Source organism: Lathamus discolor, chromosome 9, assembly GCF_037157495.1.
Source record: "Lathamus discolor isolate bLatDis1 chromosome 9, bLatDis1.hap1, whole genome shotgun sequence".
Taxonomy (NCBI): domain Eukaryota; kingdom Metazoa; phylum Chordata; class Aves; order Psittaciformes; family Psittacidae; genus Lathamus; species Lathamus discolor.
Window position 1 is genome coordinate 8,272,463 of NC_088892.1, and position 26,174 is coordinate 8,298,636.

General features: G+C 54.9%; 1 protein-coding gene across 4 annotated transcripts; it reads left to right on the top strand.

Moving 5' to 3' along the window:
* LOC136019242 (Krueppel-like factor 5) lies at positions 1–25,199 on the top strand. Of its 4 annotated transcripts, XM_065689188.1 has the most exons (6): positions 1–14; positions 156–333; positions 11,347–11,394; positions 14,708–15,596; positions 17,587–17,646; positions 21,368–25,199. In XM_065689188.1, the coding sequence occupies exons 2-6, from the start codon at positions 169–171 to the stop codon at positions 21,544–21,546; spliced, it is 1,341 nt and encodes a 446-aa protein (XP_065545260.1). In that variant the 5' UTR covers positions 1–14; positions 156–168; the 3' UTR covers positions 21,547–25,199. The 4 variants fall into 4 exon arrangements, with proteins under 4 accessions (XP_065545260.1, XP_065545261.1, XP_065545264.1 ...); XM_065689189.1 differs by lacking the exons at positions 1–14; positions 156–333 and adding an exon at positions 9,412–10,274; XM_065689192.1 differs by lacking the exons at positions 1–14; positions 156–333 and adding an exon at positions 9,414–10,274 and having other exon boundaries at positions 11,347–11,448.
* The last annotated feature ends 975 nt before the right edge of the window (positions 25,200–26,174 follow it).

Below are 26,174 nucleotides of genomic sequence, written 5' to 3' on the forward strand. Positions count from 1 at the left end.
TCCTCCTGCGGCAGGTAAAGCCTTCCCCGGACCCGGCTCCTCCGGGATCGGCCCCTGGCTCCCGCTGCCTCGTCCCCTTTCCCCTCCCCTTCCTTTCATCTTTCCCCCCTTTCTTTACTACAACCCCCGGACCGGACCGGTTTCCCCGGGGGCAGCGGGGCGGGAGGAATGAGCAGCGGGCTGCTGCTGCGCACCCCGCTCCCCGAGGACGCCTCCGTCTTCACGGCGCTGAAGCCCGTCACCATGTCCGGGGAACCTGGGGAAGACGCTCCCGTCTTTGAGGACATCAAACCCCCTTCCCGGCCCCTGGAAAACCCGCCCGAGCTGGCGCAGGTAAGGCGGAGGCCGGTGCCTCCCGCTCAGTTACGCTCCTTGTGCCTCTCCAAGAGGCGAGTGTGGGTTTGGACCCAATTCTGCTTTGTTTCCCCACTCTTTGCTACGACACCTCCATTGCTTTGTACCCTAGCGCTTCCCCCAGGCCGGATTCCCTCTTGGGCGTGTTGGGTTTCATTATTATGGGGTTTTTCCTCCTGCTTCCTTCCAAACGCCCTGGGTTTTGCTCCCTCCCGTAGCCGGGATTCAGTCCCTTTTCCCCAGGTGAGAGGGTACTGAGGGGCTCTGCCCCACTGCCGGCTCGCTGGGAAGGACCTGAGCAATGGGATCGCTGTGTGTGAGAGCAGGGAAAACAAGAGCTCGGTTCCTATTTTATTGTGTTATATCTTGTTTTTCCACCGCTACGAAGGGGAAGGAATGCTCCTTGAAATTCCCAATGGCGTCCCCCCTCTGTGCGCCGGAGATAAAGACCTGGATAAGCGGCTTTGGGGTGTTGTTACACCTCTCTCGCACACCCATCCCTGTTCTGGCCCATGGCAGGAGCACGTCCAAGCCCTGCTGCCCATCCCAGCCGAGGGGACGAGGCTCCTTGCTGGTGTTTTAGGTGATGGCCCCCTCATCCCGCCATGAAGAACCCTCAGCCGCTCTTCCTGGTGGGAAGGGGGTGATCCAGGCCTGCCCACACCCTGCTCCGGGGAGCTGGGCGAGCTGGGGCACGGTGGGTAATGATTAACCTGCGCCCCACGTCCCCAGCGCCATCTTGATCCGGCAGGAGGGCGTCTCCGGCCCCATGGGGACCCCTTCATCCTGACTGTTATTCCTCTGGGACCCCCCCGAGGGCATCCCCATGGTGTGTGGATGCAGTTGGGCACGGAGCAGGGGTTGGGGCTGTGTATCCGTTGCCTGCTTCCCGTCCCGGCAGCACTGATGCCCCGAGGGGTGGTTGTGGGGCTCTTTTGGGTGAGATGAAGGCATTGTCTCCATTGCTGTGTTTCCGTGTGATACCCTGGTGATCCAGCATCCACAGTGGATGTGGGGTCAATATGGGGGGCAGAGAGCCAGGTACCCCACTGCTCCTTCCCCTGCGGTGGTCCTGGCTCGGTGCCTCTCCCCACAGCCTCAGGGCTCCTGTCCTTCCGCACCGGGCTCCGGTGGGTTACCTGGAGCCGGAGGGTTGGTGGTGGCCCTCAGCAAGGGGGGGGTTATCTCTGGGGCTGTCCCTGTTTGGTCAAGGGGAGGGCGAGGTTTGCTTTTGTATCCCTAATGCTGGCTGGGATTAGCCGTGGGATTAGGCAATGGGGCTGGTGCTTCCCCCACACCTCGGCCATGGCCATGGGGGGAGGATAGGCAGCCCTGCGCCACCTCCCATCCTCCTTATGGGGGACATGGGGATGCAGAGCCCACGCCTGGCTGGAACCCCTTCATCCCATGACACCATCCTTGCTGCACTTTGAAGGGAAGGGGGTTTCTCACCCCAGCTTGGTCCCTGGGGCAGTGCCACCCCACTTGGGGTGGAGATAGCTGAGCTTGGGGTGAGCTGATCCTTTGCTGTCAGTCCATCCCATATCCCTTTATGGACAGCGGGGCCCATGGGATGGATGCTGGGAAGCTGCAGGGCTGGAGCTCACCCCTGCTCCGTATGGAGCACCCGCTCAGCCCCCATCCACCACACTGCGACCTCCCCAAACCCACCCAGGGTGAAGCGTCCTGGGTGGCACAACCAGAGCTGATGTGAACCAGATGTGGGGCTGGACCCACATCTCCTGGGGAGGAGTCTTCCACCTGTTGGCCCCTTCTAACAAGTGCCAGAGGCTGTGGTGGCTGTAAAGGAGGTGCTGCCATAGCCGGAGGGTGGAAAAGCCGCACGTCTGGGAAGCCCTTTGCTCCGGGAGGTGTTTATCAGAGCAGCTTGACAAGAGCTATGGCAAGGCTGTGACCTGTCAGGGCCCTGCACTGGCTGTTGCCACGGGGCATTCCCGCTGCTCCTGAGCTCCGGCAAAGAAAGGAGCAGACTCTTTATCCCGCTGGTTGCAAAGTCCCCCCTCAAACAAGGTGGGGAGGTGGGAGCTATTTGCTGCTGCGGGTCCTGTTGGGTCTGAGGCAGGTGGAAGTAGATCCTGTGTGAAGTTTAAGGTCAGTTCTTCCCTTTTCTGTGCTTTTCCTGCCCCAAAGCAAAGAGAAAATCCAAAACAAACAGAAAGGGAAAAGAGGAGAGAAAGGGGCTTGTGAGAGAAAAGCCTTTTCCTTTCTCATTGGAGTCAGGTCAGCCGCGGACTGAAGTTTCCCCTTTAAGGCTGATGCTGGAGGGAAGGTAAAATATAACAATGAGTGAACCCAAAGCAAGGGGTGTGTTTCAAGGAGGAGGAGATGCTCGCTGTGTGTGGCTGTCAGGACAACCCTGATGGGCACCGGGGCTTGGGGGGGCACCAGGACTCACCTGCTGCTTCCACCTTCCCAGTGTCCTGGGGCTGGGATGTGTCAGTGCGGATGTGTCAGGTGGGTGACTGTGTCCTCGGAGCTGGGCTTGACCTCATGGTAGGTGATGTACCCCACTGCTGGGTCCTCTAAGCCACCCCATCCCTCCTGCTCCTCCTGGGGGTACCTGAGGCTTCATGCCTTGCATGGGTTCAAGTGTGGTCCCCAGTGGTGTGATCCCGATCCCTGTGAGAGCTGTCCCTGGGCAGAGCTCTGGTGATGCTGAGAGCAGACGAGGTTTCCATGACCCTGGGGCTGTTCTAGAAGGAGCATTGACAACATGGTCGGGAAGGAGATGGCACTTCCCCTGTGCAGAGGTGGGCAGGATGGGAGCTGCCTCCTAACGGGCTTCCCTGCGGTGGTGAGGAGCACGAGGCGCTGGAGGTGGAAGGGATAACCCGGATCACCCGTGGAAGCTCCTGGTGCGTGTGGCTGGGGGTAGCCCCCGGCCAGGCTGTCCCTGCTTCCCTTGGGGGGGTTAAGCTGCTGCAAGGTGGGAAGTGGCAGCAAACATCACCCCTTGAGCGCCCTTGAGCCCAGCTCCCACCCCACAGGCAGTTTCTCACTCCTGTGCTTGGCAGTGGCTCCCTTTGCCTGCCCCAGGGAGGTGCTGGATGGGGTTCGATGCTCTCGGAATGGTGCTGTGCCCTTTTCCTGGTGCGCACACCATGAGCTGCATTACCCAGACCCTTTCAATGAGTGGATGGGTGTAGGCGCCCTGTGTTCCTCTGACCTCATCCCAGCAGGGATTTTGCTTCTGGTGTCACAGGAGAAGATGGGACAAGCATTTTTAGGTGTGCTCCAGCTCTCTGGGCTGTGCCAATCCTGCTCTGTCCCTGCAGGGCCCTGTGTGCTGTGTGGCTGCATCCTGTGGGTCTGAGCCCCTGTGGCCACATCCGTGTCATGACTGAGGCTGTGCTGGTGGCTCTCTCTTGGACCAGGGATGGGTTTTCCTGCTCCCGTGTGGTCCAGCACCCAGTTGGAACCAGGGTGATGGGTCTTGCTGATACAGATGGTGTTTGCATCTGGGCCAGGAAGGACTCCTGCTCCACTGTGTTCGTTACTAGAGATGTAGAAGTGATTCATTCCCAGGAGATGCATGCAAGGAATGAATCCAGCTTTTCTGCTGCCATGTATGGGGACACCACCAACAGGAGCTCAGCGGGACAGTGCCTGTTTCCAAGGCTGTGCCCATGGATCAGGATGGGCTTTGAGCTCATGGTGATGCAGTGGGAAGCCCGATGGGGCTTCGGGTGCAGGCTTCATCTGCCACGTGTCCATGTAACGTGCTGTTGTGGGAGTGTGAAGCTGTGGTCTTTTACCCCTCTTGGATAACCGGGATGTTTTCCATCTGGGATCCTCCTGGCTTTGCAGGAGGGTTCAAAGCACCCATGTGTTCCCCACAGCTGTGCAAAATGCTGTGCAAGAATCCCTTCCAAAGCGTGCCAGAGGCAGAGCCTGTGCCGAGGCAGAGTGGTGATGTGGAGATGTTAGGTGAAAGGAGGAATGGGCTCACTTGATCCCTGTTGGCACAAGCCAGGGTGGTGGGATGGCAGCTGGTGTGGCCATTGGCTGAGGGATACTGGGGAGGAGGAATCCTTCCAGGCTGTTTTGCCTTGGGATCAGCTTTGGTGTGGCCATTGGCTGAGGGATACTGGGGAGGAGGAATCCTTCCAGGCTGTTTTGCTTGGGATCAGCTGAGGATAACTGAGCTTCCCTGTGGATTTGCAAGTCTGATGGGCTTTGTGCCTGGCAGGTGCCTGCAGGGCCATGGGGATGAAGCTGGAGTCCCCAGAGAGGATGAATCTGTCGCTCTGCTCTCGCAGGAGGACCCTCGGGGGCAGTGCCCAGGCAGGATGCTCTCTGCAGCCCTGTGTCAGGGCGATGCTCACCAGATCCTGCTGTGTCCACCAGGGAGCTTGGACAAAACCGGTGCAACCGGTGAGCCAAAGACCAGGAACTTCAGGGGATCTCAGCCTCGGTGTTTGTTGTTTTATGTGATTTAATCCCCCCAGCCCAGACTTCCTGGTGTGTGTCCGTGTGCACACGAGCGCTGCTGGAAGCAGACGAGGTGTGGGATGAAACAGCCGAACTTTGAGCTCGATGGAGCACAATGGCTTTGTCCGGGTGGGACAAAGGCTGATTGTTCCGCAGGGGGAAGCTTGGCTCCACAAGGCAGGAGAGAGAGAAAGGAAGGGATTTCAGGTGTGTTGCTCCTCGTCCCCCTGCGCAGCCCTTGCTCAAGCCTGTTCTCCACTTGCTGACACGGAGAGCTGCAAACCAGGCAGAAAAGCACATTGCGGAGTGGTTTGGTTGCTTGGTTTTTGGCCCGGAGCACTCAAAGGGCAGGTATTTGAGGGAGGAAACAAACAGGGGACTCCGACTCCTTAATAAACCCAACGGATTTCCCTTTGTCACCCTTCCTCAGCGGTGTGTGGGAAGCAAACAGTCACCTGCAATCGCTCGCCAAGGTCTGGGGTAATGCATTTCTGGTCGGTGCATCATCAACGGTGAATTTTCCCCTCTCAAACCTGTTTGGTCAGCTCCCTGCACTGTTTTGTTCCCCTTCCCTGGTCCACTGAGTTCTTTTATCTAACCCATCCACTGCAAATAATCACGCTTACAACCGTCTTGTGAGCTGAGCCCCTTGATTAGAATATTTGCTTTGCTCGTGCTCCATTGGTGAGTTCCATGAGTCACAGGGTGCCGTTGGTGTTTGGGGATTGGAGCGCTGCTGTTTACAATTCAGATGTTCTCAGAACTTGAGCTAGCATGAAAACCCTCCAAAAAAGCCCCATGGGCTGTTTACCACATCAAAGAGGTTCAGCCCCTTTCAAGCTGGGATTGAAACTCAGACAAAGAATCTTTCATGATGTTCAGAAATGCTCAGAGAATCCTTTGAAAATGAGGAGTTCTTAATTTCTTTTTAATGGGATGGGGACCTTCCCGTTTCCACCGAGGACTGGATTTGCCAGTATGAAAATGCATTTCATGACCTTGCTCTTTGTAGTATTTCCAGTACAAGCAGGAGAAAAGAGTGGCAAGAAATTGGTCCTGGTATAGCTGGTCTGAAAACACAGGGACTTACAGGGGGAAAGAGTATTTATTATCCATCTGTTACCACTATCCCACCTGAAGCAACTTGTGTCGTGAATCCAAACCCATCCTGGGAGGGCAGATACGTGGGTACCTCCTCACCAGCCACTCCAGCCCATCACTTTAATGCTGTTCCCTGTACATTATCATGTTGCTGATCCTCACGTCTGGGGAGCTGAGCCCAGGGCTGGCTGAATATAGTCAATGAAAACCCTTCTTGCTATGAACAGGTCTGATGGTATTCTCTGAGCTGTGGGAATGACCCAGGTTTATCCAATTGAATGGGAAAAGGGGAAAATCTACCCTTGCCTACTCATCGTTCTGCTGTTGTAGAGCACAGCGTTTCATTCTGAGCAGATCCTGGTGTTTGGTGCTGTTGTGGTTCTGTGTTTTGGGAGCGCTCAAACCCATCAGCTTGGCTGTTTGACATCACCTCTTGGACACGAAGCCCTCGTGTTTCCCTGGGCCTGGCAAAGCTGGGGCTTCTCCAGGGCTTGGTGCCTTCTCCGTGGGGACTGTCAGTGGCCTGTTACCTGCCTTAATCACTCTCTCTTAATTAACAGCAATTGGCAATTCACTTCTATACAGGGAGTATGTGGAAAGAGAGGGTTGAAGCTGGAGGGAATGGATCTTGAGGAAGCCCTTTGAGGCTAACAAAGGACCTGCTCCAGTGTCCCCCTCGGTCCCTGACTCTTGGCCTTGCACTGTGCTGGGTGCTGTGCAAGCTTGGAAGCAAGAAGCTGGCCCAAAGACCTACTTCAAGCACGGTGTTTTCACCCGCCTTGGGGTTTGTTTTGTTTCCCTGACTGGTTTGGCAGGGCACCCGAGGGCCACAAGCAGGTTGGGATGTGCTGTCCGCACGTGAAACTTGACCTTGCTTTCCCCATGCCCGGGGTTTCGGGTCTGCCGTGGGTGTTGTACAGGGAAGAACAGGCTCTGGGGCTGTTTTATCGTGTGCTGAGTGCCAGGAGGACTTCACAAGCCCCAGCAAGCAGCAGATGACTCACTCTGCCTTTGCCAGACCCTGCCCTGGGAATGTGCTGCTTTTCTTCTCATCATCCCTGATGAGTGTGAGCTTTAAGATGGTTCAAGTGAGGTGGAATGAATCCCACCCAAAGCCCGCTGGGGAAGCTCCCTCTGAGCTCTAACAGCCTCCTCCACGTAGATAAGGCTCTTAGTGACGTGATTTAGTGGTGGCAATGGTTGGACTTGATGATCTTAAAGGTCTTTTCAGCCTACTTGATTCTGTGTTCATAGAATTCTATATTAACCTACTTGGTTCAGGACATGCAGCCCAAATGAGTGACCAGAGGGGAGCTGGAAGGCTCAAGGGCAAACCCAGTGTCCTGTGTCCATGCAATAGCTTGAAACAAGTGGATGAATTTGTCCAGGTCATCCTGGGGAATGGGGACATCTGAGAGCCTCCATCTTCCCACATTCAGCAGAGGAGCAACCAAGGAGAAATGGAGCTGCAGGTTAATGGTACCTTTTGGGAAGGTTTCTGCTTGCTCTCTTAGAGCCCACTGGAGTCTGGTTGCTCCGGACTGCTGCTCTTCCAGGTACTTGACCTTGGAGTTGGATGAGTGTGTTTCTTTGGCCTTTGGGATTGCTGACTGCAGTGGCATGATTTCAGTGATAAATAGCAGGGGTAGATTGCCTCTGAGTGAGTCTTTATCAGTGGCTGGGGGGAAGGAATAGCAAACAGAGTCAGCAAGTCTGCTGGGATTGAGCCTGAGGCTCAGCCAGAGGCCAGCACCTCCCCACTGCCCGCATCTGCCTTGGTGGTGACTCCTGGCCTCAAGGAAACTCCCTGTTCCTGAGAGGTGACAGTTACCTTGGGTAGCTCAAACACAAGGGCACAGAGTACCAGGGTAAGCCTCCAGAGCCGTCCATGAGCTCCTGGCACAAACCTGGGGAAGGGCTGCATCGCTGTCCTGCTCCTGGAGCTGCTCGTGCAGGTTGGAAAGCGTGACAGCTTCAAGGTGGGAAGGCAGGATGGATCACCTCTGTCAGTCCCTATGGACTCCAGAGAGACCTTGCACAGAGACTTGCCCACTTTCCAGGTGGCCAAAGCCTGTGAAGATGCCTCTTGCCCCACTGCTCGTAATGCTAACACAGATGAACGCTTTGAGGGGAGCTCTTCTTGGAGCTGCTCCTTCCTTTGAGATGGAGCAAGCAGAAGAGTCCATCGCATGCCTTCTGCAGCCCAGCACCCACCTCCATGGGCACAGCCTGGCTGTGCTGCCTGCAGTGGTGCTTTGTTACCCACAGCAGCCGAACCTTTGGCTCTGTGTGTACTGGAAAGGAAGAGTCCTGGGGGTTTCTTTGCTAATCCCAGTTTGCAGAGAGTTCCAGAAGACTTGAGGAACAAACAGAAAATAACGTCGATCGAGGTCAGTATCAAACCCAAATGATCACAGAAACAAATATTTACTCAGGTCAATATTTAACCAGGAGACAATAAATGCTGATATTGAACCAAATCTGGCTCTAAATATGGTCTATTTATAATGTGTGCCTTTAAAGGGGTACTGCCAGGTACTTGCCAGGGGTTTTTGATTGATGATTGTCCTCCCCATTGTTTGCTGATTCCATGGAGTTTCATGCAGGTGCATGTATGAGAAAGAGGTTGTGCTGTGCAATTCCAGGACCTGGGCAACAGGCACAACCATTGTCCCATGTATGCCTGTGCTAGGGAAGGGTCCTTACCTCATGGAGGGGGACCCCTTTGCACGTGGAGTGGGTGCCCTGATGTCCCCCATCCCTTGAACCCCTTGAACATCACAGGTTGTGCTGACCCTCATGGGTGAGCTGGTGTTTTTCTTCCAGTGCCTAAAGGGGCTACAGGAAACCTGGAGAGGGGCTTTGGCCAAGGGCCTGTAGGGACAGGCCAAGGGGAATGGCTTTAACCTGCCCGAGGGGAGACTGAGCTGAGCTCTTAGGCAGAAGCTCTTCCCTGTGAGGGCGCTGAGGCGCTGGCACAGGGTGCCCAGAGAAGCTGTGGCTGCCCCATCCCTGGCAGTGCTCAAGGCCAGATTGGAGCAAGCTGCTCCAGTGGAAGGGGTCCCTGCCCGTGGCAGGGGCTGGAAATAGATGAGCTTTAAGGTCCCATCAACCCAAACCACTCCATGAGGATTCTATGATCTTGCACCCCTCTCCCAAAGCTCTTTGCAGCTCCGTGGCTGGTGCTGGCTGTGACAAGAGTGAGCCCCGTCCGGGTTCGATGCCTCCCAGCGCTGCAGAGCAGGCCGAGGGGCTGCGGCCAGGCAGGGGCCAGCACAGGGCTGGGAGCTGCTGAGTCCCGGAGCCCTTTCCCCCCATCCCCGGCCGCTCCCTTTGCCAGCTCCGCTTGCTCATTGCCTGTTTCGCAAACACCGATTTCCCTCCTGCTCTCTGCTGCTGCCCGCGCGGTGACAACGTCTGATGTTTCTATGGCCGTTTGTTATTCATCAACTCCAGATTAGAAACCGTTCCATCACGGGAGCGGCGCGTCCCACCCCCTGCCTTGACAGCCTCGGAGCCTAATGCTCTTCTAACCGTGCTCGTGGGTGACTGCTGCCAAAGCAGCACGGTTGGCTTGGGCGCTGCTTTTCTTCTGTATCCTCCCAAGAGATGTTTGTCTTGGACTCTGTGTGTGTTGATCCATGTCCTGATAACAGCTCGTCCTGCCTTCGTCTGAGCAGGGGATAGAGGTCTCCAGTCCTGTGGGATTCAGGAAAATTGGCAGATGGCAGAGGCAGAGGATTCATGTTTGTGCCTACGAGCCACAGGAGAATCCACTCTGGAGAAGCAGGGGCTTCACTGCTGGCTTCCTTCATCGAGCCACCGGTCTGCAGGGCTGGGTTTCACTGGGTTCACAGTGCGGGTGCTGCACAGCAACAGCTCTTCCAGAGGCTGCTGGGCTCGTTGTGCCCTCCAGGGAGTATCGGTCCCAGGTTTGGATGTGCCAGTGCTGAGTGTGACACGGTCCTGCTGGTCCAGTGGCACAGACTGGTGTGTGATGGCCTTGTCTGGAGTGGACCAAGGGGTTGATCTAACCCCTTCCCTTTCCCTGCTTGGTTTCCTTTTGGCTTTCCTTTGGTGAGTCGGAAAGACCTCCATGGTAAGACACAGACGCTGTGACTTGAGGGGGAATATCACAGGAGTTGAGTGCCTTTACTGTACAAAAGGCTGTTCTTACTGGCTTTCCCTTCCTGGCCAAACCAAAGATTCCAGTTTGGACACCTCTAAACTCACAGAGGCTGTGCTCATTGCTCTGCCTGTGTTTCTCCTTTCCTCACTTTTGCCTGAGCTACTGACCCATGGTTCCTATGATGGCTGTTGGAGCCCTTGATGCAGTTGGTGGAGTCTGGGACATGCCCACCTCCAGAGCAAGTATCTTATCCTTGGTGATTGCAATGGGGGCATTGATAGTGACTGTAGGGGAGGCAACTAAAAGCCCGGTGGCTCTCCAGCTAGAAGGCCGTGGTGGGCATCTTGCAGTACTGAGATGGACTGAGCTCACTGCCTATGTGATAAGTTCAGCCCTTCTCAGAAAGGCAAGAAAATGGTTAATTCCCAGCCTGTGGCTGCAGACAGGGAGGAAGGGATGGGCTGATCCTGCCTGGTCATTGCTGTCTCATGTGAGCCCACAGCAGTGTCCTCAGCTGCCCTCTCCAGAGCTGCTAGGACCTGCCTGGGGCTGGCTGAGGAGCCTATGGAGACCCAGTGTCTATGGGACTTCCTCCTGCTGGGGCCCACTCTACCCTCAATTGCTTCCTTTGTATTCGTGCTTCTTTCCATGCATGCGGATGGCTGCAGGAAGGAGGTTTTGCTGGTTTCCTGGTGTGGTTGACCCCAAAATGAGGGATCCAGCATCTGGACCCACTGTCTGGCTCAAGCATTACTTGCACAGGAGCTTGGCTGAAGCTCGCAGGTGCTTCTGAAGCTGTTTCTTCCAGTTGATGGGGGTGATGGGACACAGCTTTCACAACCCTTCCAGCTCTAACCTGCAGATTTCATGTTTAAGCATCTCCTCGTGCTTTCGGGCATGAGGACCACATGGAGACCTGCAGCTCGCAGCATCCCCAGCCTGTTTGGTATCCATCTTCTCAAGGCCATGTAGCTCTGTGGTTGGCCTCGCAATGAACGTGCTCTATTTAGATGCAACTTCCAGCATATGAGCACCCCAAAAATGGGAAAATGGAGCCCACTGGGTTGGTTTTCCTGGTGTTCTGTGGGAGAGAAGGAAGCCTGGGCTTGTTTCTAGCGCCTGCTGGTCTGGCAGAGCCGGCTCCGCTCCCACCTATGGGCACGAGGAACCCAGAGGAGGAACATCCCTGCTCCTGGTTGCTGGGGGGTGGTGAGGCCTCAGTGGCCAGGGGTGGCTGGGGGAGGCCTATGGAGGGTGGCTGGGACCCTGGGGGAGGCCACCCCACTAACCCAGCCCTGTCTGCCCCACAGCTGCACCCCCTGCGGATGGAACAGCGGATGCCGCCGCTCATTCTCGAGGTGAAGCCCTTTCCTCCTTCCTCCCTCTGCGTCCCTCTGCCCCGCTGGTGACAGGTACCTACAGCCCCCAGGAGACCGAGCTGGGATGTCCCCACAGCCACCCACAGCATCCAGGGCACCTCCGCTCCCTGCTCCAGCCGGGTGCCTTCCTCCTGCTCCTGGTGTCTCCAAGGCCAGGTTGGATGGGGCTTGGAGCGACCTGCTCCAGTGGAAGGTGTCCCTGCCCATGGCAGGGGGTTGGAGCTGGGGGAGCTTTAAGGTCCCTTCCAACACAAAGCATTTGATGGTTCAATGGTGTGTGCAAGCCGCCACTGTGACTGTCTCCTTGTGTGTCTCCGTTAACTGGATCCCCGTTGGATGAATGGAGCTGTGAGTGAAAGCCAGACAGAGACACTTGCACTGAGGACATTTGAGCTGCATCAAGTCAGCACTTAGTCATCCCCATGTGCAGGCTGTGGGCTGAGGGGTTGGTTTTGGATAGAGCGTGGGCTGGGAGGTGCTTAGGGACATGGCTTGGTTCTAGGTGTCAGCACCCAGCACGAGCAGTGCTGATGTGCACCAGGGTTTCTAAGGCATCTTTGGAACACAAACGAGCAAAGTGCCTCTTTCTCCCTCTTGGAAGGACACTGGGGCCCTTGAACCTGTGGCATAACCACAGTGTGGGATCCATGGGTTCTGGCATGCAGCTACAGGCAAGGTATCCCTCTGACTACCTGTCCTGTCCAGTGGAAGCCCATTGCTTCTGCTCTACTGACCAGCTGCCCCTCAGCACCCCCATTCCCCAGGGGCTGCTCAGGATCAAGTGGCTTTATCGGGCTTTAATGGCATGACAGGAAGAAGCTTTTGCAGGTACGGGTTGGTTGTAAGAGAAAGGAGGTCAGAAGACACCGAACAGGGGGACTCTGGCTGACAATGCAGGTTTGGGGTCTGAGATTAGGCCCTCTGTGCCTTTCTACATTCGTATACCTGCCCAGTCACCTGCTGTGTACGGACCCACTGGAGCTGTGTAGGTGGAGACCTTCCCTTGGGAACTGAAGGTGAGAAAGTTAAATGCCAGAGATAAGGAAAGTGTGGAAGCAAAGGCATCAACGCCTTCCCCTGCCCCCACTGCTGCTGAGTGGGTCACTTCATTGCTCAGGTATGAACGGCATCCAGCGCCTCTGGTGCTGCCTAGAGCAAGCTGACACCCCAGGCTAGCACTCCTGTGCCAATGTGGGTGCACAGGGCAGGAGCGCGGAGCTCCGAAGCTTTGGTGGTGTTCTCCTTGGGCTGGAACCCAGCTGGACACTGCAGGGGGAGCAGAGAGGAGATCACAGAATCCCAGTCTGGTTTGTGTTGGAAGGGACCTCAAAGCTCCCCCAGTTCCAACCCCTGCCACGGGCAGGGACACCTTCCACTAGAGCAGCTTGCTCCAAGCCCTGTCCAGCCTGGCCTTGAACCCTGCCATTTACCACCTGTGGCAGCCCTGTGTGAGTTTAAAGCCATCACTCCTTGTCCTGTCACTGCAGTCCCTAATGAAGAGTCCCTCCCCAGCATCCTTGTAGCCCCCTTCAGATACTGGAAGGCTGCTATGAGGTCTCCGCGCAGCCTTCTCTTCTCCAGGCTGAACAGCCCCAATGCCCTCAGCCTGTCTCCATACGGGAGGTGCTCCAGCCCATGAGCATCCTCAGGGGTTTGGACCACTCTGCCACGGCTGGGTTGATTCCCTCTGATTCTCCTGCCTGGCTCCCATTGATGCCTTGACTTTGGGGTGTGCTGAGCCAGGGTTTCCTCACTGGAGCATGGTGGTAGGGTGCTGCACTGCCTCGAGCAGAGGTGGGGATGTGATACCAAGTGTAGAGCCAGCACATCACTTCCTTTAATGAGGGCAGGGACTGTTCAGCTTCGATGAGGACTGGCAGGGTTTACACGCGGTGTGTACACACACCAGTGCAGCGGCACAGGGCGGAAAGCACAGTCCCAGGGCTCAGTTCAGTGCAGTGCTGAGACTTCCAGGTCCAGCAGCTCTGAGCTTCCACCCGTGATGGAGAGGGTGTATCTGTGGCACGTCCCTGTGTCTGGGTGGGAGCCAGCTCACCCATGTGTTGCCAGTATGACCTGCAGAGGTGCAAAGGCTCTTTGAATTAGCTGGAAGCACAGGTGATAGGTTTCACTGGAGCTCTCTTGGGTCCCGTCCAGCTTTGTTAAGAGCAATGGAGTTGCAGCAGGGATGGCTTCGGCCCGTTGCACTCCAGTGGCATAGTTCAAGGCTGTAAAACCCTCGGCTCAAGCGTGCAGGGTGTGGGGTGAGATCAGCACCGTAGCTCTGCCAGGGAAACCCAGTGGTTCTGCCAGCTCCTCTACATATGAATGAGTGTACAAGGGCTTTGTGATGAGCTTGACACATGGATAACCACATAATTAAAGGCTGTAGCTTTATAGAAGAGCATTAACACTGGTATCTTTAACCACAAAGAGGAGAACTTGAGTCATCAAATGCCAGGGGATGAATTTCCTAGCGGATTGCTCCATCAGGTTGCTGAGTTATCGGGCCTGGATCCAGTGGGATGCCGCATCAGACATGAACCAGGAGGGGAAGCGACCTGGCAGGCGGTGATTGAGCTACAGGTCCTGTTAGCTTGGAGGGCCTGGGCTTGTACAAACAGCTCTGCAAGACTAGAACTAAACCAAAGGTTAGGTGAGGGCTGAGTCACTCTACCAAGACAAGACAGGAATAGTATGTCTGGTGGTTTCCATTTTAGGCTCACAGTCCACTGAATTAGTGGCAACGTCACTTAGATTTCTAGGTGCTATTGCCCAAATTATCCCCAATTAATTAAAGACATTGACCTATAATATTCTCAGTTAATTAAAGACACTGTCCTAGAATGAAATGCAATGCATCTCAGCCTGTGGAGTTTAAAGGAGACCAGAGTCAACACCTCTAAGGTGGGTTGCAGATCCAACACACCCAAAGCATGAGGCTGACCGGAGCAGTTTCTGATTCCATCCCACTTCTAGTGCTAAATTCTCTTGTTTATGTGACCAAAGCTTTGTACCTAAAGCTTGTGTCTCCTCTGTCAGGCCCATAACTGCATCCTCTGCCTAGCGTTGCCTTTGTTATCAGTGCTGGTGGGTAGCAGGGAAGTGGGACAGAGGACGGTGATTCACTCCTGGGGAGTCTGGCTGAGTCAGAGGCAAGCTAAATCACTGCAGCCTCTGGCTCCTTGCTGCTCTTTCCATTTCCTGCTACCTTAAGTACCTGTTGAACATTGGACTCCCACCACCAGTGTGCTGAGGTCACAAATACCTTCTCTCTGTTCCTTTGCCATAGGCACGGTCCGAAATGGACAAGTACCTTTCAAACGAGGTGCCCCCCATCTCAATGCTGCCAGACAAGAAGTACCGCCGGGAGAGCGCCTCGGTGGTGGACGAGTTCTTCTCCACAGAGAAGCCGTCTTCCACCCCGTACAGCGTGAACATCAACGTCATCCTGCCCGACACGACGCACCTGCGCACGGGACTGTACCGGCCCCCCAAACCCATGGCTCCCTTCCCACAGATCAAAACCGAGCCCGGCACCAGCTTCGCCCAGCCCTGCTCCTCTGCCTCCACGCAGACCCTGCCCGACTTCACCAGTGTCTTCAGCATGCCCCAGTCGGTGGCGGTGAACAACATCTTCATCAAGCAGGAGCTGCCCTCCGAGATCCCCTTGCCCACCAACCCACAGCAGCCCCAGCTTTACCAGATGCCTCTCGGCAATGGAAGTGCTGACATTACCTCTCTGACATCCTCCTCCAACACCACCACAGCCATCAACAGCCTCAGCGGTGTCACCATGTCCACAGGTAGCGCCATGTCCAGCGTGGTGCACAGACCTGTCCAGCCGGTGAAGCAGTACCCACATGTCTCCCAGGGACAGGGGAACTTCAACATCTCAGGGCAGTTCTACCCTGCTCCAGGGGTGAACCTGCCCCCGTCACCCCCCAACTCACAGCCTGGCAGCCCAGAAAACCAGCCTGAGCTCATCAACACCATCTCTCCCCCTCCATCCTATGAAGCCACGTTTGGACTGAAGTTGGTCCAGTCATCCCAGGTCCCCCCAGTCCCCAATGGCCTTGGGACCCTCTCCCAGGGGCACATTGCCATGCAGCCCCCCAAATACAACAGACGCAACAACCCTGAGCTGGAGAAAAGGAGAATCCATCACTGTGATTACCCAGGTATGTTGATGGTGGATGTGTTGGGTTTGGTGTGGATGTATTGACACACTGAGGCTGGGGCTGCCTTGGGGCTCTGCAGGAGTTTAATCTGAGATCACCTTGCCTGGATGAGGAAGAGAGCTCTATAGAGAGCTCCAGGGAAGTGGGATTCCTATGACACCAAGAAGAAGAGTCCATCCCACCTGCACTAGCTGATGCTTGTTTTCCCCCCTTCCCTTTCTCCTGACTTGGAGAAGCAGAGAGCTCCTGCAAAGCACAGGGATGCTCCAGGAATTCCACTGCCTTAGCTGCCTGTTCCACTCTGGTTTTGCTTAACCCTGAGCAGCCACATGCTCTCTGCAGGTGAAACCATGCTGGCTTTCTCACTGACCTTCCTTTCCCACTGTCCCTTAATGGGTTGCAAACCAAACCAATTAATTTCCGTGAGCAGTCTTCATGGTCTCTGTGTCCCCAAATCTCTTCTTCCAAAGAGGCAATGAGCGGAATCTCTGCGTCGTGTCCTTTGGTGGCTTCATGTGCTGCATCAGGGTGGTGTGGAAAGGCATTTCAGGGTGATGAGCTGAAGCTGTTCCCTGTGCAGCACCTGATTGCACGAGCGTGTCCCCCTAAAGACCTGTGATGCTTGGGCAGGGGTTCCTGCATTGTGCACACAGAGCTTGTGGGATTCACAGTTCCGCACTCATTTATGCTGCATGGGAGAGAAGGAATCGTGTCCTTAGCAAGAAGCCCCAGTGACAGCAGCGTGAGGGCTTGAGGATCACCAGTCCTTGTGCACACTCCCACTCCCTGGGCCAGCCCTGGCCGTGGAGCTGATGGGGATGAGCAGCTTTCCATTAGGGTGCATGAGCTGAGGAGAGTCATTTCCTCACTGCCTCCGGCAGGATTTGAGTGCTGTCCGTGGCACAAGCGTGGCTGCAGTTGGTCAGCCCTGGGGCCTGTCCAGCCCAGATCCTGTCTCCATCAGTGACCCCAGGAACTGTATTAATCGGAGATGCTTAGAGAGAGCTTTCTGTGCTTACACCTTCCCACCCTTTGGCAACCTGCAGATGAGGGACTTTCTGAGCCAGAAGCTTCACCCATGTTCTTGCAGTTAACAGCTTGTGCTGAATATTTTACCTTCTGCTGGTGGGAGACAGATTAAGGGTGTAAACGGACCTGAGACAGACCCCTCTGGCCAGAGCAGGAGTCCCGTCCTGCAGGACACATTACCGAGGCAAAACCTGCCTGTTTTCAGCTGGACTTTGGCGTGCACAGGAAAGCAGGAACCCATCAGTGGTGCAAAACCAGCGTTGGCACTGTTCGGTGCCAACAGCCTGCACTGAATAAACACTGGTGTGTACGTGCAGAGGCAGGGGAGGACGTCTAATCCTTCACCCTGAGGTTCAGGCAGAGGTGAACCATCAGGGCTGATGGCAGGGCAGCAGGTCTCACTGACATGAGGAGGTGATGGGAGGCACGCTGAATTCACACCAGGAACTGGAGGAACTGGGGAGACCTGTTCGCAAAGCCCCAGCCCCAGCTTGCAGGAGGTGGCCCCAGGGCTTTTCCTTCTGTGTGCTGATGGGGAAGTGGAGCTCGGCCCTGCCATGCTCTGGGTACCTTCCACTAGAGCAGGTTGCTCCAAGCCCCATCTAACCTGGCCTCGAACACTGCCAGGGATGGGGCAGCCCCACTGGATGCATGCTTTCCTGGATGCGTTTTATCCTGCCTCTAAGACCTGGTTGAGGACGGGGGGATTTGGAAGTCGGTACCTAACTCTTTGCCCTCTAATTCCCAGCACAATGCCCATGGGTGTCAGGATTGTGTGGCAAGGATGGAGTACTGTAAAGATCCATCTGTCTTGGAGAGCAAATGCTCTTCAGTTACTGCCATAACAAACAGGTTATTCGCATGCTGCGCTTTCCAGGCCTGCTCTGTCCCTAATGTCAATGTTCTGGATTTGTTCTGGCCCCTTCTCGCAGTTGAAGTTGGTTCCTTTGTGTTTTTACAGGTTGCTCCAAGGTTTATACCAAGAGCTCGCACCTGAAGGCCCATCAGAGGACTCACACAGGTAAGAGCACCACATCTGCAGCCAACACTTCTTACAGGGATAAGGTGTTGCTGATAATGTTGGTTACCTTGATCCATTGTGGTTACTGGTGTAAGGAGTTCAGTCTACTGATGTTAGCATTAGCAAGAGTCCAGTGGTTGCAGGGATTTATAGTGGCTGTACTCTGCTGTGGGCACTTGTTGCCTTCGAGGAATGGTCTAGAATTTAGAACTCTTGGAGGCTCTTGAGCCAATGGGTTGGGAGAAGGAGATGCCTCCGAGCCCTTCCTTTGAGATCTCCCCAATCCCAGCCACGTCTGATGCTGCTTAGCCCACAAAAAGATTGTGTGAAGGCATGTGGTGCATACAGATAACCTCTGAGGAGGCAAGGCGTGTTTCTTTTGTGTCAAGTGCCCCTGTGGTCCCCAAGGAGAGGAAGGAACCCCCCGTATCTCCTTGTGTACCAGCCACACAGACCACTTTTCCCCAGTGCTCATCCCTTTAGCAGATGGTGGTGGTGTTATCACTGAAGCTACCAAATACACACACATATACACATACACATACATATACAAATACACACAGGGCTCCAAACACACGTATAGAAGAGCTGTGCTTCATTCCTGAGGGTGAAGGTGTCTTGGGCTGCCCTGGCTGGTGTAAACCGTGCCACCAGCACAAAGGAGCTCCCACCACAACCAGCTTCCCTGGGGTAAACCTAGCTCGGTGGCTCTTGTGCACTCAAGCACAGGTCTTCTCATTAAGGCATTTATTATACCTGAAACTTTATCAGATCCCCGGGTATCCAGGAACCATCAGTGCCCTCATAAATCTCTTTTATAGAAGGGCTGATCTTTACTGAGAGCAATTAAGCTGGCCCAGAGTTCACTTTGCTGTTTTATGAACAACGAACAAACCCCATCCTGAGGCTGGGAATCGGCTCTTGCTCTTGGCTCTGCTCCGCTTCCCTCTTATCACTGCTCCAAGCGAGCCAGCCAGGAATTCTGCTGTGTGCAGGAGGTGCAGTATTGTGTTGGCAGGGGCTGCGCTGGGAGCAGGCTGGAGAACAACACGGAAAGGGTGGAAGAAAGGAACAGGAAGGACATTGTCCCAGCCCCGAGAGCGGGTGGTGATAAGCATTTGTCACAGCAGCAATCTGTGCTCAGGGCTCTTGCTTTGAAATGAAATATCTCTTTTCCCCTTCCGTTTGGAGTGCGGGTCTTAGCTTTGTGCCCAGAGACGTGACCTGTCCGAGATAGGCACCGGCCTTACAAGTCACAACCTGGTGTATCCAGGCAATTGGATCCCAATAAAATGCAGTCAGTTTTCCAGGTTTCCCGTTAATCGGGCTGGAAATCCAAGTGTGTTTGCCTCCTTCTGCTTCGCTTGCTTTAAGAGGGAAGGACAGAGAGGCCAAGGAGGATGTGACCTGAGTAGTCAAGAAACCTGGTAGTGTTGTTGGGCTGGCAAGAGGAAAGGAATCCAAACCAGAGCCAAACGCAGACAGGTTCAGGGTGTGTGCATCCAGTCTGGGGCTGTTCTGAGGTCTCAGCCCCTCTAAGCACAGCAACAGAACTGAGCTCCTGCCAGCTGAGTATGCCGGATGCCACCGCAGCTCCATCACTTGAAGGGTTAATAGCGCCCTTTCTCACCATTCCTCGCCTGATGGCAGGAGGGCTGAGAAGTACACGATCTCCAAGATCTTTTCTTGTGGTTTGCCCGTTGCCATGGGCTGGGCTGTATTCATCTCCTGGAGACACCATTCATTTCCTGGGTGCCATTGTGAGATTAAATATATAACCCGGTGGCTGCTCACCCGCCTCCCGGGGGCTGGGAATGCCAGTTTGGGTCCTTTGTTTGAGCTTGCCCTGCCGTGCTGTCCTGGCAGATGGAGCCAGCCCCTGGGACAATGGAAAGCATTTTGTTTCTATCCTGGAGATCAACCTGTTATTGTTTGAACCTAAAGGGCCTTGGTAGGGCTGACCCAGCCAGGTGACCCGGCTGGGACAATGTCTGTGGCTGCACCGTGCAGATCCTGCCTTTGTCTTAGCATGCCAATGCAAGCCTGAGATCCCCAGTGCGCTGTAAAACACCCGGTGTGCTGCTCGTAAATGGGATTTGAGCTCTGTTTACCTGCGCCGTAAAAATTACATCTTTCTGCTCCCTGTGGTGCAGAGCTTTTGAGGAGCAGATGCCCTGGTGCCCCATCTCCTTCAGGTTCATGGAATCATAGGATGGTTTGGGTTGGAAGGGACCTTAGAGCTCACCCAGTTCCACGCCATGCCACCTAGGGTACAGGGACGCCTTCCACTAGAGCAGGGTGCTCCAAGCCCCTGTGTCCAACCTGGCCTTGAGCCCTGCCAGGGATGGGGCAGCCACAGCTTCTCTGGGCACCCTGTGCCAACGCCTCAGCACCCTCATGATGAAGAAGTGTCTGTGCCTTCATGGTCTATCCCATGCACAGCAGCCGCTGTAGACCTCTCTGAGGCTGAATGCCGTTTCCTGGCCGCACGCTCCATCTGCCTGGCACACAGGCTGCAGGAGGAGCAAGAGACGTGTTGGAGCAGGACGCACATGCCCGTGCACGCGTGCTGCTGCGTGTACGTGCGCTCCCGCCGCGATGTGCGCGCAGCAATGGGCTGCTGAGACGGTAAATATTTGAGGTCGGGGAAGTCAGCACATTCCCTGGCCCCTGCCTGCTTGTTCAGGCTGTTAAGAGCGAGGGCTAATATTTGAGAGCACCACACCCCTGCGAGGAGAGGGCTCAGCTCCACAGCCCGGGCACGCAAGCAGTTGGAAGTGGACACGGGCTTTTCCAGCCCAGTTCCCAGCTGGCTGAGAAGTTCATGCATTTCAGTGCAGGAATAGGTGTGTACGGGTGGGAGGAGGGAGAGGGCAGAGGCATTACATCATCCAAATGCTCTGGAGAAAACACAGCGTTTTGTGTACCAGGAGCTGCTCCGGGGCTGAACTTTGAGGCAGGGAGGGTTACACGGTGGTTGCAAAGATGCTTTGAGGAAGATTTGTATGCTGTAAGGAAGAAGCTCTTCCCTGTGAGGGTGCTGCGGCGCTGGCACAGGGTGCCCAGAGAAGCTGTGGCTGCCCCATCCCTGGCAGTGCTCAAGGCCAGGTTGGACACAGGGGCTTGGAGCAACCTGCTCTAGTGGAAGGTGTCCCTGCCCGTGGCAGGGGTTGGAGCTGGATGAGCTTTAAGGTCCCTCCCAACCCAAAGCAGTCTGAGATTCTATGATTCTAACCTGCTGCTTTCTCCTGATGCTCCCTATACCTGTATGCACAGCAGCACCTTCCATAGGAATTTTTGGCTTTTTAGATAAAAAAAAAAAACAGCCCTCAGAAATGTTTTTAGCCAGAAATGCTCCAAAATCCAACAGGAACTTGGGCAGCACTAGAAACCAGGTCTAGAAAGTGTGTGTGCGTACATACATAGAATCATAGAATTGTTTGGGTTGGAAAAGACCTTCAAGGGTCATCTAGTCCAATCCTGCAATGAGCAGGGGCATCTTCAGCTGGATCAGGTTGCCCAGGAACACATCCATGGGCAAGACCTGGTTCTAAGGGCACATGGGCATGCAGGTAACCGAATAGTTTACGGTTCCTTGGTGGCTGAGGACTGAGCACAGCAAAAGGGGACCCTGTCACCAGCGTGGCCACCAGCCCTGTCCTGCGGGGTGGATGTTTGGGAGGCTCTTGGAGCGCCCGTGACCTGTGGCTGTTCCCCGCAGGTGAGAAGCCCTATAAATGCACTTGGGAAGGCTGCGACTGGCGCTTCGCCCGCTCCGACGAGCTGACCCGGCACTATCGGAAGCACACGGGTGCCAAGCCCTTCAAGTGCCTCGCCTGTGGCCGCTGCTTCTCCCGCTCCGACCATCTGGCTCTGCACATGAAGCGGCACCAGAACTAGGACCTGTCTCCGTTCACCTCTCCAAGAGCAGCTGAAACTCTCTATTCTTTCCCAAGGGGACCTCTCCTCTTCTTGTACGTAAGAACAAACCCATGCTGTGATCAACCGGAGGGGCAGGGGTAGGGGATGCCCCCGCTATAGCCCTGTCCCCAACTGCTTCTGGTTTTAAAGGAAATCTTCTTTTTAAAGAGCTATAATTAAAGACTTGATCTCATGACGAGGCTCCTGGCGGCACTGGGGTGATGGACCTTGGATTCCGAAGGGCTTTCTTCCAGCACACCTGCTATTTATTTGTCACTCAGGAGCGAGTGTCCTTCGCGTCTCGAGCCCTTTGGGAAGTCTTTTACCCCTTTCAGGGCTGTGCCTTTGGTGAGCTGAGGAGGGTTGTGATGGTTGGCAGCCTGTGACAGGTCTCACTTCAGACTGGTTGGTGCAAGCCCCTTGGACTGCCTCGTGGATGTGGCACCACCGACGTGCACATGCCCAAGCTGGTTGGGTTGACCACCCTGCTCACTGGTGCTGGCATAGAAGAAAGGGGCTCTGATGTACTCACCTGATGTGCCTTCAAGCAAGGGACAGCACAAAACTAGATGACAGAAGCCATCATCTGTGTCCCGCTGAGCCCACCTGAGGTGTCCTGGCAGCCAGCTCGCTCGGGGCTGCAAGTATCTGCGCTGCTTGGCCAGGTTCTTTGGTTGCGTCCTTAGCATTTCTGCTTCCAAGATGAGTTTTGACTTTGGGCGTCTCTGCGAGGACCAGAACGAGTCTTGAAGCCACCCGCAGGACTGCAAAAAGACACTTACAAAGTTCTGGTTTCCCTGCATACACTGTGCCTTTCTCTAAATGCACTGGGCAACTGCTCATGCCTTGACCACGCACACAAGTCATCACCAACCACACTCATTCTGCTGTTGCCATTTCATCCCGTTCAGCCAGAAAAGAAGAGGAAAAAAAGGGGTTTTGAAACAAATTCCAATAAACCCTGCTGTTGAGACTGCAATCACGTTACCTACCTCACAGGTGCACCACGCCTCAGGCTCTGTAGGGCACCATCCCTCTTCTGTGGGGTGCCGTGATGCATGGGGCACATCAGCCATCCTTCACAGTCTAGCAGGGGTTAAGCTGAGGCTTAAGAACCAGGCCAGGCCAGTTTAAACAGCAGCCGTGTGGGCCATAAATAAATCAGGAACAAATAATGGGCCCGGTGTGTTCAACAGAATATTGATTTCCCCCTCACCACCCTCCTCTCTTATCCTTCCTCCAGCAAGCTGAAGTTAACGCGCAGACCGATGGGTGCCTGCAGTGGGACATGAACTGCGGCACCTTCAGGTGGTGGAATCTGGAGGTCACCTCTCTGCTATTGCCAAACTGCACCTTGGCCAAAACCAGCCCCTGGGCTCCTGCTTGTGCTTTGCCTTGGATGAATGAAACCGAGCACACCTACACGTGGCCGGTCTGGTGTTGGGGGTGCATGGCGTGGTGTAGGCTTTGGGATGGATGATGTGCTCAGGGCTGGTGCAGGGCTGCAGCGAGTGGCTCTTTGGCAAGAATCCTCCTCTCTTCTCCGTGCCACCAGGGAGGGTGGGAATGAAGGCATGAAGTGAGGACACTGAACTGCCTTGAGGCACATGGGAAGGGCTTTCAAAACCTCAGCACTAGGGCCTTTGCCTGGCTGGAGGGATCAATGACAGCACCCTCTTGACACCGTGATCAAGTGAGGATTAGAGAGGCTGGCTCATAAATCAGCTCTTGCTCGCTGCATCTGTGTCCTCCATGTCCTGTTCCTAACTCTTTCATTGCTTGTTGTCACAGCTCGGTGAGGATTGGTGGGTGCTGGAGCAAATGGGCCTGTTTGCCTCCTGCCATGGCTGTAGGATCTGTCTCCTTTTCAGGATACACCTCGCCAATGGCATCACCATGACCTGGACTCCTTCATTCTCCCACCTCACCTTGGAGGTTGGGTTGAGCCATGTAAGTGAGTAGGGTGTGCAGTGCCATCTCCCTCCCCCAAAACAGGGGGGTAGGAGCGGTGCATGGCCTGAAGCCTGTGTGCAGGGGCAGTTTTACCTCTTGCTTCTGCCTAGAGATGGGTCTGGATGCCCCAGGGAGGTCTCTGATTATGGACAAACAGTGGAGGTGCAGGTGTAGGGCCGTGCGTGTCTGCTGCCACGGGCAGGTTGAGCTCATGCCAAAGGCGTTCCAGGGTGGTGTGGAGATGCCTCAGCCAGTCCCAGCTGGTGTCTCCAGGAAGCTCAGTGGGGCTGGTGGGGATCCAACGGGGCCATGCTGGGACCTGCCGAGCTCTCCCTTGCTCCATTTGCACCAGGTCGCCTCCTCCATGGCTGAGCCCTGGCACGGTGAGCCTGCAGCATCGCCACCCCTGCATCCCCCCAGCAGCCCCCGTGGCCCAACAGCAACCTCCGTGCAGGAAGATGAATTTTGGGGTGCATCTGCTGTGGTTGAACCTCCTAAACGTGTGAGCCTAACTACAGAGCACAGGGTCAGCCCAGTCACCACGTGTGCCGTCAGCTTGGGCATGGGGTTAACCCATGGCTCTCCCCAAGGAGTTGGCCTCATTGCCCCCTTCTTATTTATGAGAAGGAAACCTCTGCTTCCCCCCCATTTCCATTTCTCCCTCCTTTGCTGTGCTGATGGAGCTCAAAACCCATTTGTTGAACACCAGTACAAAGCCAAAGCAACCAACAGGCAGCTTTAATTCTTAGGGGAATTTTCCTGATGATCTTGGGTTTTTTCAGTACAGCAAAATGCATCTGCTCTTCCTCACATAGACTCTGTGTGTGTATATATGTGTGTATATATATATATATATATTTGGTTTTCTTTGATTTGATGGGGACAGAGGAAGAAGTGTCTCAACACAAACCCACTGCCTGCTGCCCAGGCTGCACCACTGCTCTGGATGCAAAACACCAACATGCAAATGTTTTATGAGTGCAAAGGCAACACCTTAAAAGCCAAAGAGGAAACCCAGAGCAAGGCTTGGGTTTTATGTCTCTGCTTGTGGGTGTGCAGAAGAGGACAGCCTTCAGCCTTGCATTTCATTGCCCCTCTTGGTGGCTATTCCCCAGGAGATGGGGAATGATGCTGATGAGCAAAGTCCCTCTTCGCTATGGGGGGGATGGCTCAGAACTGAGCAACGGAGCTGGGGTCTGCGACCCTCAGAATCCCAGCCTGGTTTGGGTTGGAAGGGACCTTAAAGCTCATCCAGCTCCAACCCCTGCCATGGGCAGGGACCCCTTCCACTAGAGCAGGGTGCTCCAAACCCCGTCCAGCCTGGCCTTGAGCACTGCCAGGGATGGGGCAGCCACCACCCCAGGGACACTGGGGCGACAGGGACATTGGAAGGGGTTTGCCAGCCTGTGCTTAGTGCAGAACAAACACCAGGCTGCCTTTGTATCATAGTGGGGACATAAATCGCTGTAAATAGGAGAAGAGCACGTATCGCTTCGCGGGTTTGTGCGGGTTGAAGTGATCGAGACGAGCACAATGTGACAAACAAACATAATTGGGACCTGGAAAACTTGGGTGGAAGATTTATTTTTCCGGTGATGCTTTTGTTACATTCCCCACCCCTGGAACTCCCCCACAGCTATGAATCTAGCTCCTATTTTGTAATAAAACGTTATCACGTGGAGACGTGGTCTTTCTTCTGTTCCCTCCTGAAACGCTCTTCTTGCCTTTACCTGCCGCTGCCTGTGCCTGTGTTGATTTTACAGGCTTAAGAGAAGGGTAAGCAGCTTTTTTATTGGGGTGGATTAGGAAAGTGGGAGTTGGAGCGGGGAAGGGTGCGTGCAGGGTGTAAGCCTGCAGCACCGGGCAACGCTCTGAGTGGTGTTACGTGGCCTAAGCCGATGCTTTGGAGGAATGTTGAGCCCTTTCTCAAGCTGGTGTTGCAACGCTGAGCAAAGAGAGAGGAGGGGCAGGACTTGGGGTTTAATCCCCTCCACCTTTACTACGAGGAGCAGGGGACACAGGAGGAAGTGTTGGGCTGGGGATGTGGTGTCCAAACCCCCCTCTGTGTACTTTAGTGTGTGTATATGTACACACACTGGTACATATGCAAACAACCAGGAGGGGTTCAGCCAGGGCTGGTGAGCTCATGCCTGTTGCATGCACGCACCTGCACAAACACCTACAGCTACAACTGCACACACGCATCTCTATACACACAGGCTGAACTAAATGTCTCTTTTTAAGCCTTTCCTGGCAGGATCCCATCTGCTTTCTCCAGTGGCTCCTTTGCTATGCTTGCAGGATCATGGCAACCCCAACAACTCTCTATTGTCTTCCACAGGGCTTGCTTTTATCTACATTTCAATGAAGAAAATCCTCTTTCTTTACTCATTAAGTTCCCTCAGCTCAAACGTTGTTATGATGCTGGATGACTTCTTTTACATCCTTCTCCTGTGTCTCCTAGACCCTGTTGCTGGTCCCCAAGCATCGCACTGATTTACTTTCCAAGCCTTTCTCCTCCCTCGGTTGTTCCCACATTTCACCATCACTTGCAAAACAACCTGGGGACCCAGATGTCATTAAGCTTATGGGGCCAGGGAGAGCAGGACATGGAGCCACAAACCTGCTCTTGCTGCCACATCCCTGCACTTGGG

Coding starts and splice junctions, on each gene's coding strand:
- LOC136019242 (XM_065689188.1), top strand. CDS start 169: ATGAGCAGCGGGCTGCTGCTGCGCACCCCGCTCCCCGAGGACGCCTCC. Junction 11,395..14,707: donor TGCCGCCGCTCATTCTCGAG/GTGAAGCCCTTT, acceptor CCTTTGCCATAG/GCACGGTCCGAAATGGACAA. Junction 17,647..21,367: donor CCATCAGAGGACTCACACAG/GTAAGAGCACCA, acceptor TGTTCCCCGCAG/GTGAGAAGCCCTATAAATGC.